Here is a 25,520-nt window from a genome sequence, read left to right as displayed (position 1 = left end):
GTTCTTCATATTTAAGTATTTAAGTAAGTTATTTTTAATATTTTGGCCTTTTATTAGGAAAAGTTTGGATCTACAGCCTGTCTTAATACATTAAATGTAGGTGTGTGTGTGAGTGTGAGTGTGAGTGTGAGTGTGAGTGTGAGTGTGAGTGTGAGTGTGAGTGTGAGTGTGAGTGTGAGTGTGAGTGTGAGTGTGAGTGTGAGCCCAGGATTTCCAGGTCAGACTCGATTCAAGCAGCACTTTGTTTATTAGAAATGAGAGCCGTGTAAATCTGCAGTTCAAGGACAAAACACAACACGTTGTTTAATGAAAACTGAAACCTCACCCACGCAAACCACACGCAGGCACGCACACACACGCACACACGCACCGTTTAGTGTGTTCTTTAGTATGTCCAGCTAACATCTGCGCTCTCTCACATTAAAAAAATAAAAGCAGATATTAAGAAAAGTCATGGGAAGAGGCTCGGAGGAAACTGCCGATGTTTCAAAGGCAACGGCGTTAAAAATAAAAATCATTATCCACACGGTACATGCAGCATCCTGTTAAAAAAGCCCTTTTCCACAACATGACATCATCGCTCATCAGAATGAAGGCGGGGTTTCTGTGCTACAGCCCAGACGGGACAGGGCTGACGGGCCCACAAACATCCGACACCCAAAAACCTGCGACCCCAACTAACCACGGGACGTCTAGACAGAATCAAATCAAGTCTACGCTAATGTTTGAGTGTTGGAGCCCAGACCAAAAAAAAAAAAAACCCATCCTCCAATTCTTCGTCCTCAGTTCCAGCCAGGAAGTCTTATCAATCTCTGACTCCTTTTCTCACCAATCTCTCACTCTCTTCTTCTCTGTCTCTCAACTGTGACTGGATGAAACCTTCCTCTATGGGTTCTCAGTGAAGGAAAGATTTTTAGATAAAACAAATCCACAGTTTCTGGGAAATGAAGGTGGGGGTGGGGGGGGGGGGGGGGGGGGGGGGGGGGCTGGCGGGTGGAATGTCTCTGTGCAGGTAGGCCCCGCACCTCTTGCCTGTGTCAGTCTTAGAGACGTCACACAGGGAACTGGCACCTGGGGGGTGTGGGGGGGTTATCTTTCTGTACCTTTTTATTCAGGCCAGGTCTCAGCTGCTCTTCTGCCCCCCACCCCTCCAGGTTTATATGATGTGCTCTGTCCCATTTGGCCGGGGTGGGGGTGAGGGTGTTCAGGTGAGGGTGTTTAGTCTTTGTGCAGAGTCTGGTGCAGGTGGAGATAAAGCGGCTTCTTGGTCAAGAGCTGCAGCTTCTTCCTCTTAAAGTCGGTCGGCTTCTTGTACCTGCCGAGACGAGTGTTCAGTCAGAACCGCAATAACTATGGAATTACATATATTTGTTGCAGCAGATCTAAGAGATAAAATCTGATGTAATTTGATTTCACCGGTACTTACAACTCAATGACGATGGGCCCCGGTTTGATCTCGTCCATCTCCATGAAAGCAAAACACTTGGTGCTGGTGAACCTCTTCTTGGGCTTGTAGTGCTTGAACTCAAAGAAAATGGCCGCCCCTGGAAATGGGGATGAGGCACTTCAATCAGGGAGGGGCACAGATCCCACCCAAATGTCGACACAATCAATGAGGCTGTGATATTTATGGGACACGACCTGAAGGAGACCCTCTAAAAACAAACATCTTCTGCTTTTAATGCGTCAAATAAATGGTGCTGGATAGAACTACTGGTCCCACTAATGGTCATCAAGATGAGTGGTAACCAACCCTGTACCTGGAGATCTACCGTCATGTAGGTTTTCACTCCAACCCTAACAAAGCACTCACTCAACAGCTAGAGATCTCATTGAGCTGCTAATTAGTAGAAACAGATCTGCAAAATGAGGGTTGATTTTAAAACCAACAGAAACAGGGTTAGTTACCATTGATCTGGATGATCTAAAATCTTAGAGAGCTTCTCCAGGTGTTTCTGGAGCCCGGCACACCCACCTTTAGAGAGCTTCTCCAGGTGCTTCTGGATCTCCACGTCCATGCCGAAGTGAATGTAGGTGTCCTCCTTCCTGGTGGCCACGGGCGTGTCCTGGACAGGGTTCAGATCCACGCCGTTCAGATCTGCAGAGACACGATACCCCCCAAAACATCAATCAATCAATCAATCAATCAATCAAACTTTATTACGCACGTCTCCTACAGCGGGGGCAGTAGGTATTTTATGTGCTGTACATAAAAGGCAGAAAACACAGGGTGATTAAAAGAGACAAAAACATTTTTTTAAACCAAAGGGCAGAGATGGCACACGTTCTCTGTGCAGGTAAAACTCCCTCAGGAGGGTGTTGGTTCTGTACCCTTCACGCTGACTGTGATGTAGGGGTCGATGCACTGCCCGGCGTCCTTCAGGCCGATCTTCTCCATCTTTATTGTGATCAGAGTCATCCCCGGCTCCGAGGGTAACCTTGGCAACAGTGTCCCTGACAGCGGAATGGGTCAGCTGGTTAGAATCCCTAAGCAATGATGTCACATCCTGCCCTCAGCCCTGAAAATCTGCTAATGTCAGCTTTCTGCTCAAGCCCAGTGCTAAGCACAAAGTCCATGGAAATATTAAAAAGCATCCAAATTTAATGGTTGGAATTCCGTTAAAAAAATACTTTTGCAAGCATAAGCTGTAAAGGTCACACGTTTGTTATAAAAGGGGGTTTAATTCCATTGGTTAATGTATTATTATGACTTTTAGCTTCAAGGCTAGATTTAACTGATCCCAAAAACTGCACTAAATATCTTTATTCAGCATGATATTGGGCTTCATGGGAAAATCAGTGATTTATCCTGTTCAGCAATATTACTCTGCCTGCCAGCACAAATGTCTTCATTCACAAATCAGTTATCACAGCTGTGTATCTGAAGCGGTTTACATTCATAAAAGTAAACAAAGTAAACCACAGAGCAGAACATACAAGAGGCAATAGTATGTGTGAGTGACAGACAGGTTTGAGTGACAGACAGGTGTGGGTGACAGACAGGTGTGAGTGACAGACAGGTTTGAGAGACAGACAGGTGTGAGTGACAGACAGGTTTGAGAGACAGACAGGTGTGAGTGACAGACAGGTTTGAGAGACAGACAGGTTTGAGTGACAGACAGGTGTGAGTGACAGACAGGTGTGAGTGACAGACAGGTGTGAGTGACAGACAGGTGTGGGTGTGACCCTACCTTGCAGAGCTGTGGGCGAAGGGAACCATGTGCCGCACCGACAGAGAGAGGAAGAGAGGCATGATGGGTAAAACACACTGCCCTTTCACAACAACATCACGGTAAAGTTAAATCCACATGAACACCATCAGCTCAGACCAGGACTCATGTAGACATGTGCCGCCCTGCTGTCACTTTCCCCAATGAGAGCTCCAGTTAATCAGCAGTTACAGGTACCTGGTACTCTGGAGGAGAAAGATTCGGGGGACCCCGCTCCCACCACCGCGTCCTCCTCTGCCTCCACCTCCAGGTTCTCCTCCTCCCCGGGGGCGAGTATCTTCCTGCACAGAGCACACGGAACACACGGAACCCGAGGAACCATCAGGAACCCGAGGAACCATCAGGACACAACAGAAAGACTTCTGGAGCATCAACTCGTGCACTGCGGTATTTCATGAAGGGCGAGACGAAAACCTTTTTATTTAAGTTTAATTTAAAGAAATTACATTTGATTGGTACAGTCAGAGACAGAGTGACGAAGGAAGCAGAAACATTGGGATGTATTGGGTTTTACCTTAAAGGCACGGGCTGAACATCGAAGGGGAACCCTTTGTTATACGTCAGGACGTTCTGAATGACTGTTAAAGGAAAGCCAGCGTATCGATTACTGATCCAACAGCAGTTAAACACAGATGAACTGCCTGCAGACAGAGAGCTCACAGGCCTTCAGCTCTCCGCTTCAGTTATCAGGGGCCTTATGAAGTTATATTTACAATAAAAATAAATAGTTGTGTTGCTGTGCGCTCCAAACTTCAGCATGCACACTCTAAACAGGAATACGCACTGGGCTCCAGTTTCTTTAGGTCTTCCAGCTTGAAATCCTCCTGGGATTGTGTGCACTGCAGGAGAGAAAGAGAGGAGAAGGGGAGAGGGGCAGGGATTACTGCGTTTCCAGGTCAGTCAAGGACTTTTCAGGTCTCTATGAATGTACATTCAACTAAACACGTGGAGCACCAGTGTGGTTTCACATGATCTAAAACACACGGAGCAACAGTGCGGTTTCACATGTTCAAAAACATGTGGAGCACCAGTGTGGTTTCACATGTTCTAAAACACACGGAGCAACAGTGCGGTTTCACATGATCTAAAACACACGGAGCAACAGTGCGGTTTCACATGTTCTAAAACACACGGAGCAACAGTGCGGTTTCACATGTTCTAAAACACACGGAGCAACAGTGCGGTTTCACATGTTCTAAAACACACGGAGCAACAGTGCGGTTTCACATGATCTAAAACACACGGAGCAACAGTGCGGTTTCACATGATCTAAAACACACGGAGCAACAGTGCAGTTTCACGAGCGGTACAGTACCTGCAGGGCAGCACTTCTCATTTCCAGACATGTTGCCAACTTTCCCAAAGTCTTCTGCAGAGAGAGAACACACACACACATTCATACAACCCATCACACACATGTTCCAGAGTGTCTCGTAAAGACAACACACACACACATACATTCATACAGCCCATCACACACATGTTCCAGGGTGTTTCCTAAAAAGAACTCACACACAGTCACACAGCCCATCACACACATTCCACAGAGTTTCTACAGACAGGCTGCAATAGGACAATAGAGGCAGGCAACACAAGTCAGCCATTGACAGTCTTGGTCTCGGCTCTTGGAAACACTGCGAACATTCATTTTGATTTAACCCGGCACATTACTGAGTTCAGTTCAGTGAGTATCTTAGCAGGACCCTGGGGTAAACATCCCTAACCTTTTGTAAAGTGCAACAGGATGTTTAATGACCAGCGAGCCTGGACCTCTAACGTCTCAGCAGAAGGACACCCCTCCTACAGGCCAGCTCCGCGTCACTGCTGCAGGGCCCTGGAAGTTTGAGTCCAGGGGGGAGAGTGCTCTCTACTGGCCCAAAGGCACACCTTCAGCCAGCAACCCATTTACCAAGGGCTTTAGAGCACAAAACTAATGGCTGGTTATGGCCTTTGCTTTGCACCAATTGCTGGTTGTGTCATTAGCTTTGTGTTGTGTGTAGTGAAAGGTTTTGTACATGCTAAGGGTCTGAGTAAGTCAGACTCTCACAGGTCACCTCCCATCCAAGCACTAACCACAGGGTCTTTCCAATCACTTATTTTTACCTCCGGACTTCCTTTCCTCATGTCCTTTCCTCATGTCCTTTCCCCGCTCCTAGCTCAACCTATCGGCGGACACCAGGCAAGGACGTGAGGACAGAGGAGTCGAGGACGGGAATTCGGCAAATGGTGAACGTGTCGGAGGTATTTGTGCCGTCAGAAAGAAGGCCTGATGCTTGTCCGTCAGCACGCAGAAGCAGACGTACCTTCTGATCTTCTGAGAATTCTGAGGAGTTGGGCAACTGAGCTCCCTTCTGTAGCTGCCGTGCAAGTCTAAACCAAACATTGAAATAAAACACAAATATTCCGAGAAAATTATGCATTTATAGAAGATCATTTCTACAAACAGTCATTTCCGTTATCTACAGTGGCCACGACCCAGGTTCACAAGGTTCCAGGTTTGATGTCCAAGCGCGGCCCTGCTGTAGCAGTTGTATGCTCGGGTAACACGCTTAACACGAGTTCCTCGTGAAAATAACTGGCTGTGTTTGTAGAAAGGGACATCCATCTATTTCCTGATCGTGATGCGTCTGGTTTTAGATGCTCATCCCCGTGTAACAGAAACTACAGACTCGCCTGTCAGACGGAGGCTAATTACTGGGACACTATAACTTAATAACAGGGTGTTTGTACACCCTTCTCTTTTTAGCTTAGTCGCACCCATAACAACCCAGTGCAATAAAACCCGTGTTAGGGACATCGCGTCGTTGACATTAAAGTGATTCAGTGCGCAGAATGAGGCATAAACGCAAGGCACCGACACACTCTCACACAGTCACCGAGTGTTAGTTACGGAGGGTACTGAAACAGACAGAATGACCCATCGAGACCAAAGCTCCACCCAAAACTCCACGAGGGTGTGGCCCAAATTTTTGTTGATGACTCCAGAGTCTTACTCGAGCTGTCATCGCATTTTCTAACAGCGGCACGCGCTGGTGCACGTGATTATCAGGAGAACTGCCACACATCAAACTTCAAACACTTGATGTGTGGCACTTCAAAGTCCCCCCGACTATATTAGGTAGGCTAACTGTCACCGATCCGGCTTTTTATAACGCACGATATTGCAGTTTAAACTGTTTTGTAGATAGTTTGCTACCTGCAATGTCCAGACGAGAGATAAGCAGAGATAAATACGCTGAAATAATGAAAATGTGGCAAGTTAACATGACAGCGAGTATAATGTTCCACCAACAGAAGTCCGCTTACAAGGCTACCTAGTCAGTAATAAAGTACCACGCCGATAGGTTAAAATATTTATATAGCCAGCTGGCTAGCTGCTTTGTCTGACAATTTTATTTTAATGACTGTAGCTGGATAAAATAGCACTGAGATGTTTGCAACTTACATTTGGTACTCATCAATTGCCTCCACTAACTGCCCCCACGAATCAAAGTCCGTGCCTTTTCTGAAACTAGCGTGCCATTTCTGGATGGTCTTGGTCACATCTGACATTTTCAAAAAGGCGGTGTAGCAGGATGCGTCTCAGGTTAGCATTGCCGAACGGATTCTATTTCCCTCTGTGCATTATCGACTCGCAGGTAGCTAGCGGTCCCCCTTCCAAACCGGTGTTCCTCTCCACTGACCCAGCCCTTCTGCTCCGTCACCTAAACTCTTCTCCGGGAAAAGGGAAGTTCCGCCCCCCAATATGCGTGGAACACCCGCATTTAAAGGGACAGGGACTCGGGCAGACCAGTCATGAATAGAAGCGCCGTAATGTCATTTCTTCCAGGTTCCGCAGAACTTCTGTGCCCCCCAGCGGCGACAAGCAGGAACCTATTCGGCCAGGTGTCGCTGTTGCAAAATGTGTGTCTTTTGCCTTAATTAAATTAGCAGACTTTGTGTCCAGACTGGATTTAAATGGAACACGGGGATTTAAAGTTTTTTCCCCACAGGCAATAAATAAAAATTATCGTAATCTGATTTTGACATCGTGATTGTTAGTTCCCTGAAAATACACATTTGTCAATGTAATGCCATTTATTAATCTCCCAAAGCGGAATTCGGCGGAATCAACCAAATCAACCAAATGAACAACATGCACCGCGTAAAACCTATTACAAAGGACATTGATAATCTACTACAACGTACGTTTAAATAATAATCACAATTGCCTAAATTCAAAGTAAGAATGGATAAAAGGCATTTTTTTTGCAAAAAATACTGAAGAGTAAGTATTCTGCAATAACGCATTCTGAGTCTGTATTAAAAAGTATATTTTCATAAGTTTGACTGAACAGGGTCCGTGTGAAACGCTGAACCTGTTTGGTTATTGATGACTTCAATCATTGTGCAAGTCCGCCCTCTCTACGATTCTCCCAGACATCATGTTAGTATGAGAACGTTTCGGTCGCCGACTTCTCGACATTAGACGTCACCCTTTATGTCATGGACGTGGGAGGAGAGCACGGTGTTTTGACTGCCAATGAGAACGTGAGAAGATTACATCATCGGATAATAAGCCAATCGGTTCATGGATAGACTGACTCTACTTGCTTTTCTCTTCGATTGCAATACACGCTAATACACGATTGGCCAGGTTTGTCAGATATAGTGTTTAAGCCAATCATCAGAAAGTTCGCACATTGAGCGACGAAAACAGCAACTCCTAATTATATAACTTGGCCTATCAAACGTCAGAGCGATGTTGTTGCAACAATACAGGAAGATCCGTTTTTCTATTGTTTTTATTTCCTGAAGTGAACGTCTTTGAAGTGCAAGCAAAGGTTTGACAGTTCTTACATACGCATAAATAATATGTTGTACAGTTGACAGGCTATAGTTTATTCAAAACAACGTTAAGGCTACAACCTATGAATTGTATTCATACTGCAGTTGGCGACGTACCATGTATTTCTTGCTAGCTCGTATACAGCTGACTTGTTAGCTAGCTAGCATACCCCGTTTAGCATCAAACTGAGTGATGTATTCGTGAATCTATGGCGATAATCATCACATAATTATTGTTTATTCTAGTTATTATCTGCTGTGTAGTTTTCTATTGTGTGGGGATATTGTGATATGTTCATGTTCAAATTGCAGTGTAATAGCAGTTTGCCAGGTTGTATTGCTAGTGGACTGAAAGCCAGGCCTAGGGAGCTAGCTAGCTAATTTACCTCCCACTATTTACAATATGAACGGATACGATGACTTTCTAAATATGTCAACATCCGAATTTTATTCACTACTAGCTGCCTTAGGCTTACATGACGGTTAAATGTGTATGAAATTGTGTATGAATGTGTATGAATATGGTTGCTACAGCCACTTCATTACCTATTAAAACATGAATGGATGTACAGGGCGAAATTGTGAGGTACTGGAATACAAATCATGCTTCAAACGGTTCGCGGCTGACTGTCACTTCGAAGTAGGCCTACCAATAAAATATTTATCATTGTCATAAATTGTAACCGTGATGGGCTGTCTCGCAACGTAATCAATACCAGGAGCGAATTACGCCACATTATACAGTTTGTAGCGGTAACTCCATTTGGCTTGTGCGGTTTCAGGTTCCAGAAGAAACCGTCCTGCCGTTCCACCATGGCGCACTGGTTTCACCGAAACCCACTGAAGGCCACCGCGCCCGTCTCCTTCAACTTCTATGGAGTGGCTGCGAGTCCGGCAGCAAACAAGATCTGCAAGTACGTCCGATGCGCTTTTCTATCTATTTATGTTTACTTACTTAAAGTCCGCATAGGCAGTAATTGACCCGATAATAGTACAATCACCGGTGTTGATGAGATTGTAATACTAATAGTGATGCTGTTTGTTCATGCGCTGCTCTCCTGGCGGAAGTGTTTATTGTCTTATTTCCCCTCGCAGTGACTTGAAGATGACCAGAGCACGACTTCTGGAGATGTTCACGGACCTGACGTGTACCCCCGAGATAATGAAGAACGCTACAGATGCCTACTTCTCCCTCCTGCAAGGTGAGGCCAGCCGTCGTCAGGACTGCCTGGTCAGCAACTTCTGCATCCACAAGTCAGAATCGCCTCTCTGAGGGGCCTGTTACAGGCTAAGAAAAAGCTTTTACCGACCGCAAGATCCTCAGCCGCACATATCGATCTGCTGCAGAGTGCCTGGAGCAGTCGCGGTGAAACAGGTGGTTTTTGGTGGTTTTCTTGTCTGCTGCCTTTAGAGGGGAGTTGTGACACACCACAGTGTTGGTTTGTGTCGCTTGTCCACCTGTGTAGAGCTCCCCTGCAGTACCTGTCCATGCACAGCCCCACCTCACAGTGAACACATATTTCTCATCTCATTTTCTGCTTTTCACCTTAGTGCCTCCTCACAAAGCAACCCCAAAACTCCACCGTTTCCAGTGTGTTTTTCTGCCGCCTTTAAAACAGGTTTCATCGCATCCCTGGACGGAACCACTCAGGAGAACAAGATGCGGTTCTTTCAGAACTTCAAGTGGACCGACACCTTGCAGGGGAACACACCCAGGTAACGTTCTGGAGCGGCTGGTGCAAATGCTCCAGGTTGCGGAGTTCAGGTGACGATGCGGTCAGGTGACGTTCCGGCAGGTGACGATGCGGTCAGGTGACGATGCGGTCAGGTGTCTGTCTTGGCCTGTCTGAGCTCCACTGTGTCAGGTTCTTACATCAGAGATAAAGTGGCTCATTTATGCAGACATGTTTACTACCCAGAATGCAGCTGGTGAATTGGTTGAGACGATTGTGTTGTAACTTATAATGCCCAGTGAGGTGGAAAACAGGAAATTCAGGGACATTTAGTGCCGTGAAATCATGTCTCGGAGCTCCGCTTGTAACTTTGAGGGTAACGGCAAGTTTACTGCACTAATCCATCTATTATATGAATATATGAATGTGAATATAATCTTGATAAATGCTGTCTGAGATTATTAACATTTTACACTTTAATATCATACATTTTTTTGATGTTTTTGTAGGGTGAATACAGCAGCTTTTATTGAAATTCTATGTGAACCATTTTTCACACCCCCTCTTTGCTGTTTGAGAGTGAACCCTTCCCATAATGCACATAATCTCATTCTTATTTGGCTGAATGCGCGGGTATTGAACTGCAGTGAAGCACACTTTAGTTGCTGTCTGTTGAAAGTTTAACCCTTTTTTTTTTTTTTTTGAGAAAGTTGATAAGTTGATAGTAGGGAATTCATAGGGATTCAAAACAATAGTGTAGCCATCATTTTGATTGGTTAAAAAGGTAAAAGATTTTACGGTAGTGAGGCTTGAGTGTGATACGGGGCTGAAGGGTTAAAGGCTGGTTGTGGTTTCTGCCCACAGTGCTCAGCAGGACGCAGTGTTTGAGCTGTGCTCCATGGGCTTCAATGTGGCCTTGTGGCACACCAAGTTCGCCTCCCGCCTCACCGGGAAAGAAAAGTAAGTGGAACCCTTTCTCCGTGACCTTCCCCGCCCCCCAAACTTTACAGCTCGAAATGTCTGTGCACACGGGCACTGAGTTAGACAGGAAGTGATTTGTCATGGTGTCTGACTGGTGTGCACATTCATTGTTTATTGCCCACAGGCAGTTGGTTTTGGTGTGATAAGTAATGTAGTGAGTGTGTATGTGTGTGTGTAGTACATCCATCTTTTCTGTCCTCCATACGTCCGTTACTTGATGATATTTGCATTTGCAGCATAACAGAACCCGAGGCGAAAGAGGTCCACAAAAGCCTAAAAACTGCAGCCGGGATTTTCAAACACCTGAAGGTGAGAAATGGAGCTGGACTTCAGTGTGGATGGGGTAGGGATGGGGTGGTGGATGGTGCAGGTGCAGGGAGCTCACCTGTGGTGTGCAGAGCATGCTGGGAGCTCACAGGCTTTATAAACGAGTGAACACCTGATCAATGACCTAACAACCTCATGAGCCTGAGCTCAGCGCTTCTGGGGTCTGTGTCTGAGCAGAGTGATTTTGGGGTGATGGGCTATGAGTGATTCTGGGGTGATGGGTTATGAGTGATTCTGGGGTGATGGGTTATGAGTGATTCTGGGGTGATGGGTTATGAGTGATTCTGGGGTGATGGGTTATGAGTGATTCTGGGGTGATGGGTTATGAGTGATTCTGGGGTGATGGGTTATGAGTGATTCTGGGGTGATGGGTTATGAGTGATTCTGGGGTGATGGGTTATGAGTGATTCTGGGGTGATGGGTTATGAGTGATTCTGGGGTGATGGGTTATGAGTGATTCTGGGGTGATGGGTTATGAGTGATTCTGGGGTGATGGGTTATGAGTGATTTTGGGGTGATGGGGTATGAGTGTTTTTGGGGTTTGTGTGTGAGTGATTCTGGGGTGATGGGCTATGAGCGTTTTTGGGGTGATGGGTTATGAGTGATTTTGGGGTGATGGGTTATGAGTGATTTTGGGGTGATGGGGTATGAGTGTTTTTGGGGTTTGTGTGTGAGTGATTTTGGGGTGATGGGTTATGAGTGTTTTTGGGGTTTGTGTGTGAGTGATTTTGGGGTGATGGGTTATGAGTGATTTTGGGGTTTGTGTCTGAGTGATTTTGGGGTGATGGGTTATGAGTGATTTTGGGGTTTGTGTGTGAGTGATTTTGGGGTGATGGGTTATGAGTGTTTTTGGGGTGCCCCTCCCCTCAGGATGCCTATATCCCGCGCCTCATCACCCCGGCAGAGAAGGGCAGAGACCTGGAGACTCGAGTCATCGACACCTTCATCGTACAGTGCCAGGCCGAGGCCCAGGAGGGTATGATGAATTATTATTATTATTATTATTATTATTATTACTACTATTATTATTACTGTTATTATTATGACGACTATTGTTATTGTTACTATTATTATTTTTATGACCAGTAGTTATTGTTGTTCTGTGTTGTCGTAGTGACCATCGCCCGGGCGATTGAGCTGAAGCATAATGCCAGTCTGATCGCGGCCCTGGCTTTCGAGACGGCAAACTTCTACCAGAAGGCCGGTGAGCGGGCCTGAGCCTTTCAGCTGAATGTACACAAACTTCACTCCTTATGGCCAGGGATTCGAACCTGCAACCTCTACAGTTCCAATCGCAGCTCCCTCACCATACAGACCACGCCCTTAACACCCGGCCAATCCCAGCGCTCTAACGCTTGTGTTGCTATGGTTACAGATCCCGCCCATAACACCCAGCCAATCCCAGTGCTCAAGTTGCAGTGTTTACAGACCACGCCCCTAACACCCAGCCAATTGCAGCGCACTAACGCTTGTGTTGCTATGGTTACAGACCACACCCTGAACACCCTGGAGCCGGACTACAGCGGCAAGTGGAGGAAATATCTGCAGCTGAAGCAGCACTTCTACATGGCCTACGTACGCTATACCTGTCTATATATATAATCTAGAGAGAAAATATAGGTATCAATTGGTGAAACTTACAGTACAGTAGCCTGAAAGCCGGCCCTTGGCAGGCTGGAGTAACTCAGCAGTGGCTGCAGTGGCTGAGGATCAGTGTAAAATAAGGGCGTAATTTTGTGACGCTCCCTTGCAGGCGTACTGCTATCATGGACAGACTCTGCTGGCCAGCGACAAGTGTGGAGAGGCCATCCGATCCCTACAGGAGGCTGAGAAGTGTGAGTACCTGCTTCCACTGTATCTGCCCCAACCATCTACCCCCCCGTATCTACCCCCCTGTATCTGCCCCAACCATCTACCCCCCCGTATCTACCCCCCTGTATCTGCCCCATCCATCTACCCCCCAGTATCTGCCCCAACCATCTACCCCCCCGTATCTGCCCCATCCATTTACCCCCCCGTATCTACCCCCCAGTATCTGCCCCAACCATCTACCCCCCTGTATCTGTCCCATCCATTTACCCCCCCGTATCTACCCCCCGTATCTGCCCCACTGTATCTGCCCCATCAATCCACCCCCCTGTATCTGCTCCCTCTGTGTGTGTGTGTGTGTGTGTGTGTGTGTGTGTGTGTGTGTGTTACTCCAGTACTCACTGCGCTGTGTGTGTGTGTGTGTGTGTGTGTGTGTTACTCCAGTACTCACTGCGCTGTGTGTGTGTGTGTGTGTGTGTGTGTGTGTGTGTGTGTGTGTGTTACTCCAGTACTCACTGCGCTGTGTGTGTGTGTGTGTGTGTGTGTGTGTGTGTGTGTGTGTGTGTGTGTGTGTGTGTGAGAGTGTGTGTGTGTGTGTGTGTGTGTGTGACTCCAGTACTCACTGCGCTGTGTGTGTGTGTGTGTGTGTGAGTGTGAGTGTGTGTGTGTGTGTGTGTTACTCCAGTACTCACTGCGCTGTGTGTGTGTGTGTGTGTGTGTGTGTGTGTGTGTGTGTGTGTGTGTGTGTGTGTGTGTGTGTGTTACTCCAGTACTCACTGCGCTGTGTGTGTGTGTGTGTGTGTGTGTGTGTGCTGCAGGTTACTCCAGTACTCACTGCGCTGTGTGTGTGTGTGTGTGTGTGTTACTCCAGTACTCACTGCGCTGTGTGTGTGTGTGTGTGTGTGTTACTCCAGTACTCACTGCGCTGAGTGTGTGTGTGTGTGTGTGTGTGTGTGTGTGTGTGTGTGTGTGTGTGTGTGTGACTCCAGTACTCACTGCGCTGTGTGTGTGTGTGTGTGTGTGAGTGTGAGTGTGAGTGTGAGTGTGAGTGTGAGTGTGTGTGTGTGTGTGTGTTACTCCAGTACTCACTGCGCTGTGTGTGTGTGAGTGTGAGTGTGAGTGTGAGTGTGTGAGTGTTACTCCAGTACTCACTGCGCTGTGTGTGTGTGTGTGTGTGTGTTGCAGGTTACTCCAGAGCAGAGGCCCTGTGTAAGGAGTACAGACAGACGAAGGGCCCGGGCAGCACAGCCAAGCCCTCTGAGCAGGTCTTCTTCCTCAAGCTGGGCGGCCTGATCAAGAACACCCTGGAGAAGTGCCAGAGGGAGAACGGCTTCATGTGAGAGGCTGCCTGCCCCGCCAATCATGTCCTGCCCCGCCCACTCTGCAGCATCTAGCCCCTCCCACCCAGTCCACAATAATAACTTGCTGTAGTGAATGTTTTATATTTTATATTGTATGATGAGTAAGTATTATTGATTGGTTGTATTGATTGGTGTGGTGGGATATCAGTCAGAGGTAGGGCAGACATTCTCATACGTCACTCTGGATAAGAGTGTCTGCCTAATGCCTGTAATGTAATGTAATGTAAACCCCCCTCCCCCCCTCCCAGTTATTTCCACAAGGTTCCGGCTGAGGCCCCCCAGCTGGAGCTGAAGGCCAGCTATGGCCTGGCTGAGCCAATCGCCTTCGAGTTCCCCCCCCTCAGCGACCAGTGCACCCCCCAGACCTACTCCACCTTCGATCTGACCAGGGGGTCCAAGGATGACAAGGTAGAGACTCCTTCAGTTAATGTCTTATTCCCAAGAGTAATCAGGAGTGCCTGAGATCGGGAGTGCCTGAGATCAGGAGTGCGTTTCCCGTGTCTGAGATCAGGAGTGTCTGAGATCAGGAGTGCGTTTCCTGTGTGTTCCAGGCCAAGCCGAAGCAGGAGGAGGAGGTGAAGCCAGTGAAGGAGCCAGATCTGAAGCCGCAGAAGGATACAGGCTGTGCCATCTCCTAAACGCCCTGCGGAAACCCCCCTGCGGGAGACCCCCCCGCATAAACCCCCCCCGCGGGAGACCCGCAACCCGCCTTCCGCAAATATCTCACACTCATGTGGTTTTGATTTTTTAAACTTAATATAAGCCTTCATTTTTTTTCACCATAGATTTGAAACACAAAAAAGAAAATCCAAAGTGTAGATTGAAGAGATGTGTAAGATGTGGTTGTGGCTCTGTTCTTGCAGTGGAGTCACATGTCTGGGTTTATGGGTAGAACCACAGTAACAGGGTTTGGGATGCGTCCACTGGACCGGGGGCTACAGCACGGGATCATCCCCATAGGACGGGATCATCCCCATAGGACGGGATCATCCCCATAGGACGGGATCATCTCAGACGCACAGTTAATGCAAGTCCGTTTGGCAATCAGTAAAGCTTAGAGTTGAGAGAAAATGATCCCACTAACTTGATTATATGTTTATTTTTTTTAAAGATGCAGAGGAACATAGGTGTTTCATTCTTTTCTCTTTAGATTATGATAATCTTGGCCATTTATATATTTTGTTTCATACATAACTAATTACGGTTTTGAGTTTCTTCATAATCTTGGTATACTTTTCTGGAAGATTTTTTAGTTGATTTTTCAACAATTAATTTAGAAAGGCTCCTGTATTTGAGCCATTTTTTTCATTGTAGAATTGTTTATTTATTATTCTTATACAAACATTTGATTTTATATTATTGTGTAACCATTTATGACCAGCTGCAGTGCCCCATAATTAATACTCAAACTGTGTGACGGACTTTCTGTGAGCAACACTCACTCTGCCCGTGTTTTTATTGTAAGTCATTGTGAAACTGAAATGCTGCCCCCCTCCCCCCTTGGCTGTATGATATTCATATGTTTACGTTTCATGCTGTGGGTTTCTGGGGAACATACTTTGCTGAAATATTTCTTCTCCACAAGTGGAAATCTTATCCTCAGTCTGAGAGCCGAGTCCGGGAGATTGTGTTATGGTGGGAAAGCCTGTCGGTTTGGAGGGCAGGGATTGGTTGCTGAGACTAAACGTGTCACAGGCATCGACAATGGGAGTGGTCCTGGGTGTAGCCACAATAAGATCCGCACAGCCGTTGGGCCCTTGAGCAAGGCCCTTAACCCTGCACTGCTCCAGGGGAGGATTGTCTCCTGCTTAGTCTAATCAACTGTACGTCGCTCTGGATAAGAGCCAATAATGTAATGTAATGTAATGTCCTGGGAGAACATTATGGGTGGAGTCACGTGTTATAGGTTGCTTCAGACCATGTGCTTTGTGATGTCACACCCATTCCTGAAAATGATCCAATTGGAGCACACTAAAATTGCACAGTAAAAGTATACTGTGATATACAATCTGACGTCCAGACCCACAGCCAGGCAGTCCCCCACACGATGGTGTGACAGGGCAGTTTATTACAGATCTACACCTTTAAATCCAGATGATTCATACAGTACATTGTCATAACCGTAGGTTTTGAGCGCCATGGTCATTCAGAAGGATCTCTGTACACACTCTTTTTGTTTTGAAATATGAAGTCATCGATGCCCTTTGGTGATGTGTTTTAAAAGCGTTCAGCGTTGAGTCCATTTTTGGACTGAAATTGAAGTCGCATCCTGAACAATGCCTTACCCAGCCCCTTTACAGTGTTAAATGATAGTACTTCTGTGTAACAAGATAAATAAACATTTATAGTAGCCATTCTAATTTGAAAAAGTATATATGTGTAGAAATAATAGTTAGTATTAATCTACTCAAGAGTTTTATCTTGGGAGACATGGATTTGCTTGTCTCAAGAGTTCAGATTGTATTACATTACCCAAAATCGTGCCCCTGGCAATATTTAAAAACTGTCTGGTAATTAATAAAATGACCCTAAGAATGTCTAGGCAACACTTTTTAGACCAACTGGGTGGTTCCCAGTCAACTTTGTCCAATAAAACCTGTTCTTACTTTTTTCCCCCCATTACTACCAACTAAATATGAATATCGTATGCTGTATTACAATGCTGTATACATAAATAAAACATTATGCATCATAAAACTGGTTTGTGTATTCCCTTCTTAACAAATTGCATTTGTTTTTTAATAAAAGTTTGTGAAAGGGAGACTTTAGTGCTTGATTGTCATTATGGCTGAAAATGAATAAATGAATAAATGTAGCACTCTGTCCAGTTAATCCTGTGTTTTCTTAACAGATCGACATTCCCTTATATAAATATTCTGTTAAATTTACATTTCATATTGACATTAACATTCAACTTTAATGTCAACTTATGGACACATTTACACACACATTGATGCTGTGATAAATATGACCGTGACCGTGAAAAGGGAGATAAACGTTTACCAGCTCTCAGTGGGGCAGGGGCCTCTGTCAGGTGGTGGTGGTGGTTTTCAGATTAAGTTTTGAGTTTTAGGCATCGCCATAGTACCGAATGGGCCCCGGCAGAATTCAGCTCCGTAGCCTTGTTGCACATCACGGTAAACTCCTACATTCCACACGGGGCAAAGACTGGCCCAGCCCTCGGTGTAGCTGGAAGAATGAAACTGAAATTAAAAGGGAGCAAAATACCGGACGGATCCATGTACACGGTTACTACCGGTGTCCAGCTCGATAGCTCTGGTAATGCGCATGCGGATCAGGTTATGGGAAGATAAAAAGTAACAGGATGTCACAATCCGGTTTGTCCTTTAGTTTGTGATTCTGTAGTACGTGGTTATTCCTTGGGTTAAATCAAAACCGCAGTCGAAGGAAGGCATATGTATACGGAGCTGTTCCACGTTGGATAGGAAGAAAAAAAAATCTGCGTTAAGAATGAGCAAGGATCGTGAGAAAGTAAGTGCTTTTTCAAATATTTAAAAGGTTTGCATCGTGCGAAACTTTGAGAAAGTGTGGCGAGCAAAGCGTTAGCACAGTATTGTAGTCGAGCTGTGACCTGCCTTTTGCAAACAGAAAAGCAAACCGACTTGAATGTCGTAGCCAACCATACGCATGATGTAACCACACTCACAATTCCATAAACAATTCCATAAACAATGCATAAACAAGGCTTTCCGTTTTTACTTTATTTTTTACTCATTCCCGTTTGAGTAACCTACAGTATCTTGCCCAAGATTCTATAGCAAAGTAATCATGCACTGCGGCAGCTGCATCAGCTTTATTCTAATAGTTATAATTATAATAATTGTTTAAATAATAACAGCTTTTGAAATGTCTCCCAGGCTCCCGCTGTTGAAGAGACAGAGTTTGGGGGTACAGGGGTGTCCCAGCGGAGAAAGGTCATTCACTTCGCTAACGGGGACACACTGGAACAGGACTGCAGTGACGAAGAGGAGGAAGCACCCAAAAAAGAGCCCTTCTCTGCCCCTGACAACACGGTGAGGGGGGTTAGTCACCTGCACACCTGTGTCCCTGAACACATGTACACCTACAGGCCACACACAGTACAACAGGAGAGCCAGTGACTATTTTACACCTTACAGGCCACACACAGGACAACAGGAGAGCCAGTGACTATTTAACACCTTACAGGCCACACAGTACTACAGGCCTTTGTATTCATTGTCCTTGAAATATTTGTTGTTTTATTTCTTGTTTGGTGGTATTAGGTGCAGAATTCATGGAGGCAGCACTCATGGTGTCTGTGTATGAAAGCTGGAAAGAGGTTCATACAGAGTGAGTATGAAGAGAGAGCGAGAGAGCGAGAGAGCGAGAGAGACTCCTGTCTGGAGTGCTAGCCATTAAATCTGAAGCACTGCGCATAAATCAGGCTCGTTGCTCTCCGTGAGGGAGTGAAACGGAAGTCATCTTTACGAGCTCTCTCCTCTCTGCCCCCAGCTTGTGATTTCGTTGGGGGGAAACTGGCCAATCTGGTCGGACTCAACATGGCCAAATACCAGTACGCAGTTGATCAGTTTCAGCGCGAGAAGCCGGAGGTGGGTACAGTTTGAGTAAAAAGAACATGAACCTTAAACGGGCTCGGGCAGATTGAGTTTCAGTTCAGCCAATTCAGGAAATTTACAGAAATCCAATTCATTAACTGAAATATAATTGTGTATTTTCCCATTTATTTACTGAACTGACTGAACTCAAATGGCATTGGCCTCAAGCCTGGTGGCACCACTCCTGTTACTAATAAAGACCGAGATGGAGATGGAGGTTTAGTGCAGGAAATTACAAACCTTCAACTTACCCGTCAGACTATTATTTAGATATTATTAGTCTTATTTCTGCATTTTCAGCACAGCAGTGTCATGTGCTGAAACACACTCAGTGAGCACTTTATTAGGTATTCATTAGACTTTTTTTTTTTTTTGGTCTTACTGGTCTTCTGCTACTGTAGCCTGTGAACTTAGAGGTTTGACAAGTTGTGTGTTCAGAGATGCTCTTCTGCATACCACTGTTGTAATGTGTGGTTATTTGCATTACTGTCACCTTCCTGTCAGCTTCAACCAGTCTGGCCCTTCTCCTCTGACCTCTCTCATTAAAAACGGTCTGTCTGCAGAACTGCTGCTCACTGGATGTTTTTTTTGGTTTTCGCACCATTCTCTGCAAACTGTAAAAACTGTTGTGCGTGAAAATCACAGGAGATCAGCGGTTTCTGAGATACTCAATCCACCCTGTCTGGCACCAACAATCATTCCACAGTCAAAGTCACTTAGATCACATTTCTTCCCCATTCTGACATTTGGTCTGAACAACAGCTGAGCCTCTTGACCACATCTACATGCTTTCATGCATTTCGTTTTTGCCACATGATTTGCTGATGAAATACCTACCTAATAAATTGCTCACCGAGTGTAGAAACAGTAGCCACTAGTGCAGCACGCTAACAAAACAATAAATGGCTTGAATTAAAGCTGTACAGCGGTTGTATGAAATCACCCTGTTCATATTGATTTACGGGGTCTCTCAGTGAGCTGCAAGTGCATGAGGAGAGGGTATTTCACTCATTTAACTCCCTTTACAGGGTTCGAAGGGTCAAGGTGCTGATGGAGCCCCAGGTTTGAAGGAAGGGGACGAAACAATCCGGCTTTCCCCCCAGAGGAGTGTACAGTATGGGGCCACAAAGTCACCGCCAGTCCCTGGTGTCTGGACCTCCCCCAGCAGCGCTGAACACCAGCGTAGTGGCACCGGCTCACACAACAAGGGATACCAGGACGATTAACAACAAACAGGCTTCAAACAGACTTAAACATTAGAGAATCCTTGTTGATTTGCACAAAGCACAAAACCCACTCATCCTACTGAAGTCATGACATCACCTTAAGTGTGGGGGCTTAACCAATCACAGAATACCTTGGCAGCATCCAGTAGAATATCCAGTAGAAAATGGTTTTGCGCCATTTCAAGAGAAATGTCCAAGTTCATGAATGTTCAAGCAAAGAGATTGTTGTTTGCCAAAATGTACAGTCTGAGATCGACAGGAGTGTTTTCACTACATTTTACTTGTATTTCAAATATGTATTTCACCCCAGTTTTATCAGAACAACTGCTAATGTAATAAATGATAATCTGTAATACAAGAAATGTCTGTTTCAACTACATGGTGTGGGTGTGTGTGTATGTGTGTGTGTGTGTGCATGCGCATTGTTTGTTTTTTGCCCAAACCTGTTGCCTTAAATGTTTCTGTATGTGGTAATGTGGAGTTTTGTGGGAATTTGTAAAAAATGTAGCTTGCTGCGTGTATAGGAAATCAGATAAAGGAAAGCTTTCTGTGCAAAATACTACAATATTTAAAAAATGAAGCAAAGAATGACTTGTTTTTTCTGGAACTACCTATTTGATCATTGGGTACTGGAGGCACACATTATGAAAACATATTGTGGAATATCATCAGAAATTATTTAATGACAGTTTTACACTTCTTATTAGACCTTCATGACTTCCACTGCGTGAGCAGCACCGTCAAACGTGTTTCCAATTGTCACGCAGCTATAGAATCTGATATACAGTACTCCACATGCACCATTTATTGTATAATGCGTTTTTTAACGAGTCATGTGCAAAACGAAAAGATCCGACGAGGATGGGATTCGAACCCACGCGTGCAGAGCACAATGGATTAGCAGTCCATCGCCTTAACCACTCGGCCACCTCGTCTGCTGTTCCACTGGCCCTGAGAATGTCGCTCAAAATCATTACAGCCATCATATGCCTATTTCAATGTATTTACCTGCATCTTTTTGTGAGACTACCGAAGTTCCTACTTTCAATCTTGACTTACCAAGTACTAACGGCAAATGTGAATAACCTTGAGCCCCGTGGCATACGCATAACCACATAACAAGGTGTGTGTAACGCACCAATGACAAATTGTGTTTTGCACGGAAAGTAGTTTAGTCCGTAACGCTTAAAACAAAACGTATTCTGTTCAAAAACAGTGGCTTGGGACAACAGATGAAGTATTGGTATCCGTGTTTTGTTTTCGCTGACACGTCACTGAAATATATCGGTCTGTGTGCTGATCGGGCTCGGCTAACTTCTTTTTGATGATTACGGCGGTTGGCAAAACCAGATTGGTGCATTACCGCCACCTACTGGATATATTACGTATTTCGCTTCATTTATTTCTCAAATAAAAACTCTCCCATTTATAAACCCACATTCTCTGCCACTTCTCTATCTCCCAGCGGTCTGACTGCCACCAAATGTTTTCTCGAAAATTCCCTGAATCTCATCCCACAACAGCCATACCCAAAATCTCTCTAGCTGCAACCACCGCCACCTGAACCCTCTCCAATGTTGTTACAATCTCACTAGTACAATAACCATTGCAATAAATGCTTAAAAATCCCATATTCTATCCACTGTCCCAGCTCTGTTCTCTTTTCTGCCCTTATTCAAATAAATAAATTCAAATATGGAAGTAGCTCTCTTTATGGGCTTTGGTGGAAGCCTTTCATATGCCCTCACCCTATAACTATAACAACATCTTAAAACACTCTTTCTGGTAGCTCACCCTGAGCTCGAGTAGAAATGATCTATTCTGCTCGGCTACTATAACCGCATTTGCCTTCTTCTCCTTCTTAGTTTTGTTTAACGGCGGATGGAAAACTTAGAAGTGCATTGTCGCCACCCACCGGATTAAGTATAAATAATTCTCAAAAATATAAAGAATAATCATAATATTTGCCCTATTTAACGGAGAAACCAATCGCGAACTAAAAGTACCTATTGATTGGGCCCGAACGGCTCCACCTTCTGACGTCACCAAAGATCGACGTTGCGAGAGAAACTTCTCTGACGTTGTCGCGTCAACCGCGGGGGCGCAGGCGCACAAGCAGCAGCCATGCTCCGAGGGTGGACGAAGGCGAACGGTCGGATAATGGAGGAGAGGCTAATAGCAGCGGTTGCGGATTATCCTGAGTTATACAACTCGACTCTAAGTTCTTACAAGGACGCGGATAAAAAGGCGAAGGCGTGGAGAGCTGTCAGCCTTCAGGTGGAATTGCCGGGTAAGGAGAAACCTGGATGTGTAGCGAAAAGGGATATGGGGCGGCCAGCTGTGACATCACGCTTGATTGACATTTTGATTGCTTTGTGGAACGAACAAGCTAGCGTGCTAAGTAGCAAAATAGCTACACCTTAATGTTAAATTGACCAATTTTAGAAATGCTAATGTGTATTGTTATATTTCAATGAATTGAGCAAGCAGTCACAAGCGCTTGTGTATTTTATTTACCATTTCAAATGGGTTTTTCAAAAGCAGTTAGCTAGCCAGTGCAATACTAGCTAACTTAGCTAGCCTGTCTCTGAGTAACCAGCACTGAGCTAGCTAGCTACAATCCCAAGCCTACCTTTCTGCTGTGTTGTAGTAAAGCCTGTTTTAGTTGTCATTCCTTCCTTGATAGTTGTGTTTTGTTTCTACGAAATCTTATTATTAAGAGAAAGCTAGATGGGCCTCATTGTTTATTTCTGGCTGTGACAACATTGTTACTGTTGACTAATAATATTTACATTTTTGCCTTGGGTGGAAAATAACACACTTGATAAATACTCCTTCGATATATCGTCACTACCTGCATAAAATAGGCTTCAAATGTAATTTGGAATAAAGATGAAATGCTTGTTTTGAGTGGGTTAACTGCTGTCAATATTCTGGGCAGTTTCTAGACTGAAAAAATATTTGGAATAGAATTCCCCAAAAGCATATAAGCATATCAGGTTAGGTGTGCTCCTGCCGTTGTCCTTGACCAAGGCACTGGTCTCAGAACTGGAGTTGGTCCCTGGGTGCTGCACTGTGGCTGTCCACTGCTCCTAAGTAACTAGGATGGGTCACATGCAGAGGACGCATTACCCCATGGGGCCTAATAAAGTACATTTTATTAAGAGGAACATTTATCTTGTTACAGCAAGTATTTTAAAGGTAAGAATTTTGTCAAAACATTGTTACTAGACCATTGTAAATCCCTTCCTATCATTGAAAAAGGCTCACTGACGTGTTGACTCTGTCTCTGCCTGTGTTTATAGTACTTAAATTCGGGTTTCAAAATATACATTTGATGGCCGGCACTCTGTACCAAAACATTGTACAGCTGTGCAATAGTTCAAGCTCATTGGTTGAAAGTTGGTTTTAATTGCCACAGCGAATGGGGTTTCAATGTCAGCGCGTTCACAGAGAAGGGGAGGGTTGAACAGTGCTGTGGTTTGAGCGTGCTTGTTGCTGCCATCTCTCTGTTGACTGTTAGAAGTCTGAAGTGACCTGTTGTACCTTTACGCTCTCTCTCTGAACGTGAGGGACGGTGGTGTGGTAGTTAAAATGGCCGCCGCTGTGTTCTGCAGAGGAGGACTGCAGGCGGAAGTGGAAGAGTCTGAGGGACATGTTCATCAAGGACAAGCGGTCGGAGCAGCGGCGCCGTGCGTCGGGCGGGATCCACCGCAGCTGGAAGTACAGCTGGCAGATGGCCTTCCTCACGCCCTTCATCCAGTCGCGCAGCAGCCAGAGCAGCCTGGCGCCGGACGAGCTGGACGAGGAGCACGACGACGACAAGGACGACGACAAGATGGAGGGCGGCGGGAACGCCAGCTTCGTCATCCACGAGATGGAGGGCGAGCCGGGCGACGCGGACGCGCCCGCGGGCTGGCAGGGCCCGCGCAGGAAGAGGCGCTGGCAGGTGGAGGGACTGGAGGGCGCGGAGGACGAGATGTTCCTGCTCAGCCTGGTGCCCTACCTGAAGCGCCTCTCCTACGAGAAGAAGAGCGCCATCAAACTCAAATTCCACCAGCTGCTGTACGAGGCGGAGTTCCAGTAGCCCCAGCCCTGCCCGCTCTCCGCTCTGTGTTTCTGTTTCTGTTCCTGTTCCTGTTTCTGTTCAGCACAGCCTCGTTATGGCGGCCGTGCACACGTTTACCGTCTTTAGCATGTTGTAGCACCTCCAGCAGGGCGGGTTGGGTTGGGTTGGGTTGGGTTGGGTTGGGTTGGGTTGGGTTGGGTTGGGTTGAGTTGAGTTGAGTTGAGTTGCAGAAGCCCTGGTCCTGGTCCCGGAGAGCCCCAAGGTGTGGCTGGTTTTTGTTTTTGACTTAAAATCAGCAACCGATTCAGACCCAAGAAACCAGATGAGGTGAGGTAACTGTAATAAACTGCTTTAATAGATCAATTAATTACTGAGTAACATTGAAAACCAGCGCACCCTACGGCTCTCCAGAACCAGGGTTGGGGACCCCAGCACACCCTGCAGCTCTCCAGGACCAGAGTTGGGGACCCCTGGTTTAGGGTTAGGCCAGGCTGGGCTGCACTGGATTGGGGTGGATATTACCACAGCGGAGAGTCGTTAGCCTATCCAGGGCAATCAATCGAGCAAATTTTTTTTTTTTTTTTACAACCCTGCATGGTGGACATCTTCTTTTCTGTTCTTTGAACTTTGTTACACCTGTAACATGGGGGGGGGGGAATTGTACAGTGAGATATTTTTACGATACAGCTTTAAATAAGATTAACTTCTTACTTTTCACTACAGAGAGCAGAAAAGAGAGATGGATGGAAAGCACATTGAAAAGAGATTAAATGAACTATGGAAGAGAAAATTGTGTTAAAAATCCACATAACTCCCACAGAATAAGATTTTGGTTTGGGTATTTAAGACCTTCTCAGTGTATGAATCTGAAGAGCCTTAAGTTTGGAAGCAGAATGTTCAGATTATCAGGTGAAACTGTACAAGGAAATAAAAAAAGTGCTGTTTTTTTTGTGTCAGGGTTTTGTGGGATGAAAGTCTGGGGGTTTGGCACGAGTGGAATCCTGTGATTTTCTTCCGTTTTCAGCGTGGGACGGGTTGTGTGGCCGGGACTTTAACACAGGCCCGCTCTGCCCAGCGTCAGTCACACCGGCAGGGTGTGTGTGTTTCACTTCCTGTGTGTGATGAGCTGCTTTTAGGTAGAGCTTCTCTCTGGGGGGAAAAGAAGAGTGCACCAACATTTATACCTCAGTACAGGGTCAAGGCCAGAGACTGAATTGGCCGCCCGTGTTTCTCTGTAAGAACTGGACGGAACCTGTATATCTGCCATGTTTTGGCTCAGAACTTCTTCAAATTCCTGCAGATGAACACCTGTGTTAGCCAACAATTTTTTTTATTTTTTATTTTTTTTTAACTCTGCTTTCCACCCCCCTCTCCCCTCCCCACACACACACACACACCCTCACACACACACACACACAC

The 25,520-nt window shown here is 45.7% G+C and overlaps 4 protein-coding genes and 1 non-coding gene across 5 annotated transcripts; 3 read left to right on the top strand and 2 right to left on the bottom strand.

The window, feature by feature from the left end:
- Nucleotides 1-228: 228 nt before the first annotated feature.
- aida (axin interactor, dorsalization associated) lies at nt 229-6,959 on the bottom strand. Its single transcript, XM_061242408.1, has 11 exons — nt 6,676-6,959; nt 5,534-5,600; nt 4,546-4,599; nt 4,015-4,069; nt 3,745-3,808; nt 3,408-3,511; nt 3,192-3,200; nt 2,332-2,454; nt 1,976-2,098; nt 1,427-1,544; nt 229-1,315 (listed from the first exon to the last, which is right to left on the bottom strand). Exons 1-11 carry the CDS (start codon nt 6,780-6,782, stop codon nt 1,219-1,221), a joined length of 921 nt encoding a protein of 306 aa, XP_061098392.1. The 5' UTR covers nt 6,783-6,959; the 3' UTR covers nt 229-1,218.
- Nucleotides 6,960-7,916: 957 nt separating this feature from the next.
- Nucleotides 7,917-16,905, top strand: brox (BRO1 domain and CAAX motif containing). Its single transcript, XM_061241965.1, has 13 exons — nt 7,917-8,053; nt 8,840-8,971; nt 9,153-9,259; nt 9,677-9,773; nt 10,595-10,690; nt 10,948-11,020; nt 11,909-12,014; nt 12,153-12,242; nt 12,528-12,613; nt 12,792-12,873; nt 14,033-14,183; nt 14,457-14,616; nt 14,760-16,905. The coding sequence occupies exons 2-13, from the start codon at nt 8,871-8,873 to the stop codon at nt 14,844-14,846; spliced, it is 1,236 nt and encodes a 411-aa protein (XP_061097949.1). The 5' UTR covers nt 7,917-8,053; nt 8,840-8,870; the 3' UTR covers nt 14,847-16,905.
- Nucleotides 16,906-17,477: 572 nt separating this feature from the next.
- Nucleotides 17,478-20,394, top strand: LOC133129644 (protein FAM177A1). Its single transcript, XM_061243870.1, has 5 exons — nt 17,478-17,700; nt 18,087-18,242; nt 18,474-18,540; nt 18,703-18,800; nt 19,835-20,394. The coding sequence occupies exons 1-5, from the start codon at nt 17,680-17,682 to the stop codon at nt 20,030-20,032; spliced, it is 540 nt and encodes a 179-aa protein (XP_061099854.1). The 5' UTR covers nt 17,478-17,679; the 3' UTR covers nt 20,033-20,394.
- Nucleotides 20,395-20,885: 491 nt separating this feature from the next.
- trnas-gcu (transfer RNA serine (anticodon GCU)) lies at nt 20,886-20,967 on the bottom strand. The gene has a single exon. It is a non-coding gene; the product is annotated as a tRNA-Ser (tRNA).
- A 1,175-nt stretch (nt 20,968-22,142) lies between these two features.
- LOC133129579 (uncharacterized) lies at nt 22,143-24,248 on the top strand. The gene is made up of 2 exons (XM_061243767.1): nt 22,143-22,322; nt 23,650-24,248. The coding sequence occupies exons 1-2, from the start codon at nt 22,157-22,159 to the stop codon at nt 24,117-24,119; spliced, it is 636 nt and encodes a 211-aa protein (XP_061099751.1). The 5' UTR covers nt 22,143-22,156; the 3' UTR covers nt 24,120-24,248.
- The last annotated feature ends 1,272 nt before the right edge of the window (nt 24,249-25,520 follow it).

This window comes from Conger conger, chromosome 5, assembly GCF_963514075.1.
Source record: "Conger conger chromosome 5, fConCon1.1, whole genome shotgun sequence".
NCBI lineage: Eukaryota > Metazoa > Chordata > Actinopteri > Anguilliformes > Congridae > Conger > Conger conger.
This window is presented reverse-complemented; position numbering and strand designations above follow the sequence as displayed.

Excerpts from the sequence above, each read along its gene's own strand:
- aida (XM_061242408.1), bottom strand. The coding sequence starts at position 6,782 with ATGTCAGATGTGACCAAGACCATCCAGAAATGGCACGCTAGTTTCAGA. Across the intron at positions 3,512-3,744 it reads GTTCAGCCCGTGCCTTTAAG|GAAGATACTCGCCCCCGGGG; the intron begins GTAAAACCCAAT and ends TGCTCTGTGCAG. Across the intron at positions 2,099-2,331 it reads CATCACAGTCAGCGTGAAGG|ATCTGAACGGCGTGGATCTG; the intron begins GTACAGAACCAA and ends GTGTCTCTGCAG.
- brox (XM_061241965.1), top strand. The coding sequence starts at position 8,871 with ATGGCGCACTGGTTTCACCGAAACCCACTGAAGGCCACCGCGCCCGTC. Across the intron at positions 9,774-10,594 it reads TTGCAGGGGAACACACCCAG|TGCTCAGCAGGACGCAGTGT; the intron begins GTAACGTTCTGG and ends TTCTGCCCACAG. Across the intron at positions 14,184-14,456 it reads CAGAGGGAGAACGGCTTCAT|TTATTTCCACAAGGTTCCGG; the intron begins GTGAGAGGCTGC and ends CCCCCCTCCCAG.
- LOC133129644 (XM_061243870.1), top strand. The coding sequence starts at position 17,680 with ATGAGCAAGGATCGTGAGAAA. Across the intron at positions 17,701-18,086 it reads TGAGCAAGGATCGTGAGAAA|GCTCCCGCTGTTGAAGAGAC; the intron begins GTAAGTGCTTTT and ends AATGTCTCCCAG. Across the intron at positions 18,243-18,473 it reads TCTCTGCCCCTGACAACACG|GTGCAGAATTCATGGAGGCA; the intron begins GTGAGGGGGGTT and ends TGGTGGTATTAG.
- LOC133129579 (XM_061243767.1), top strand. The coding sequence starts at position 22,157 with ATGCTCCGAGGGTGGACGAAGGCGAACGGTCGGATAATGGAGGAGAGG. Across the intron at positions 22,323-23,649 it reads CCTTCAGGTGGAATTGCCGG|AGGAGGACTGCAGGCGGAAG; the intron begins GTAAGGAGAAAC and ends TGTGTTCTGCAG.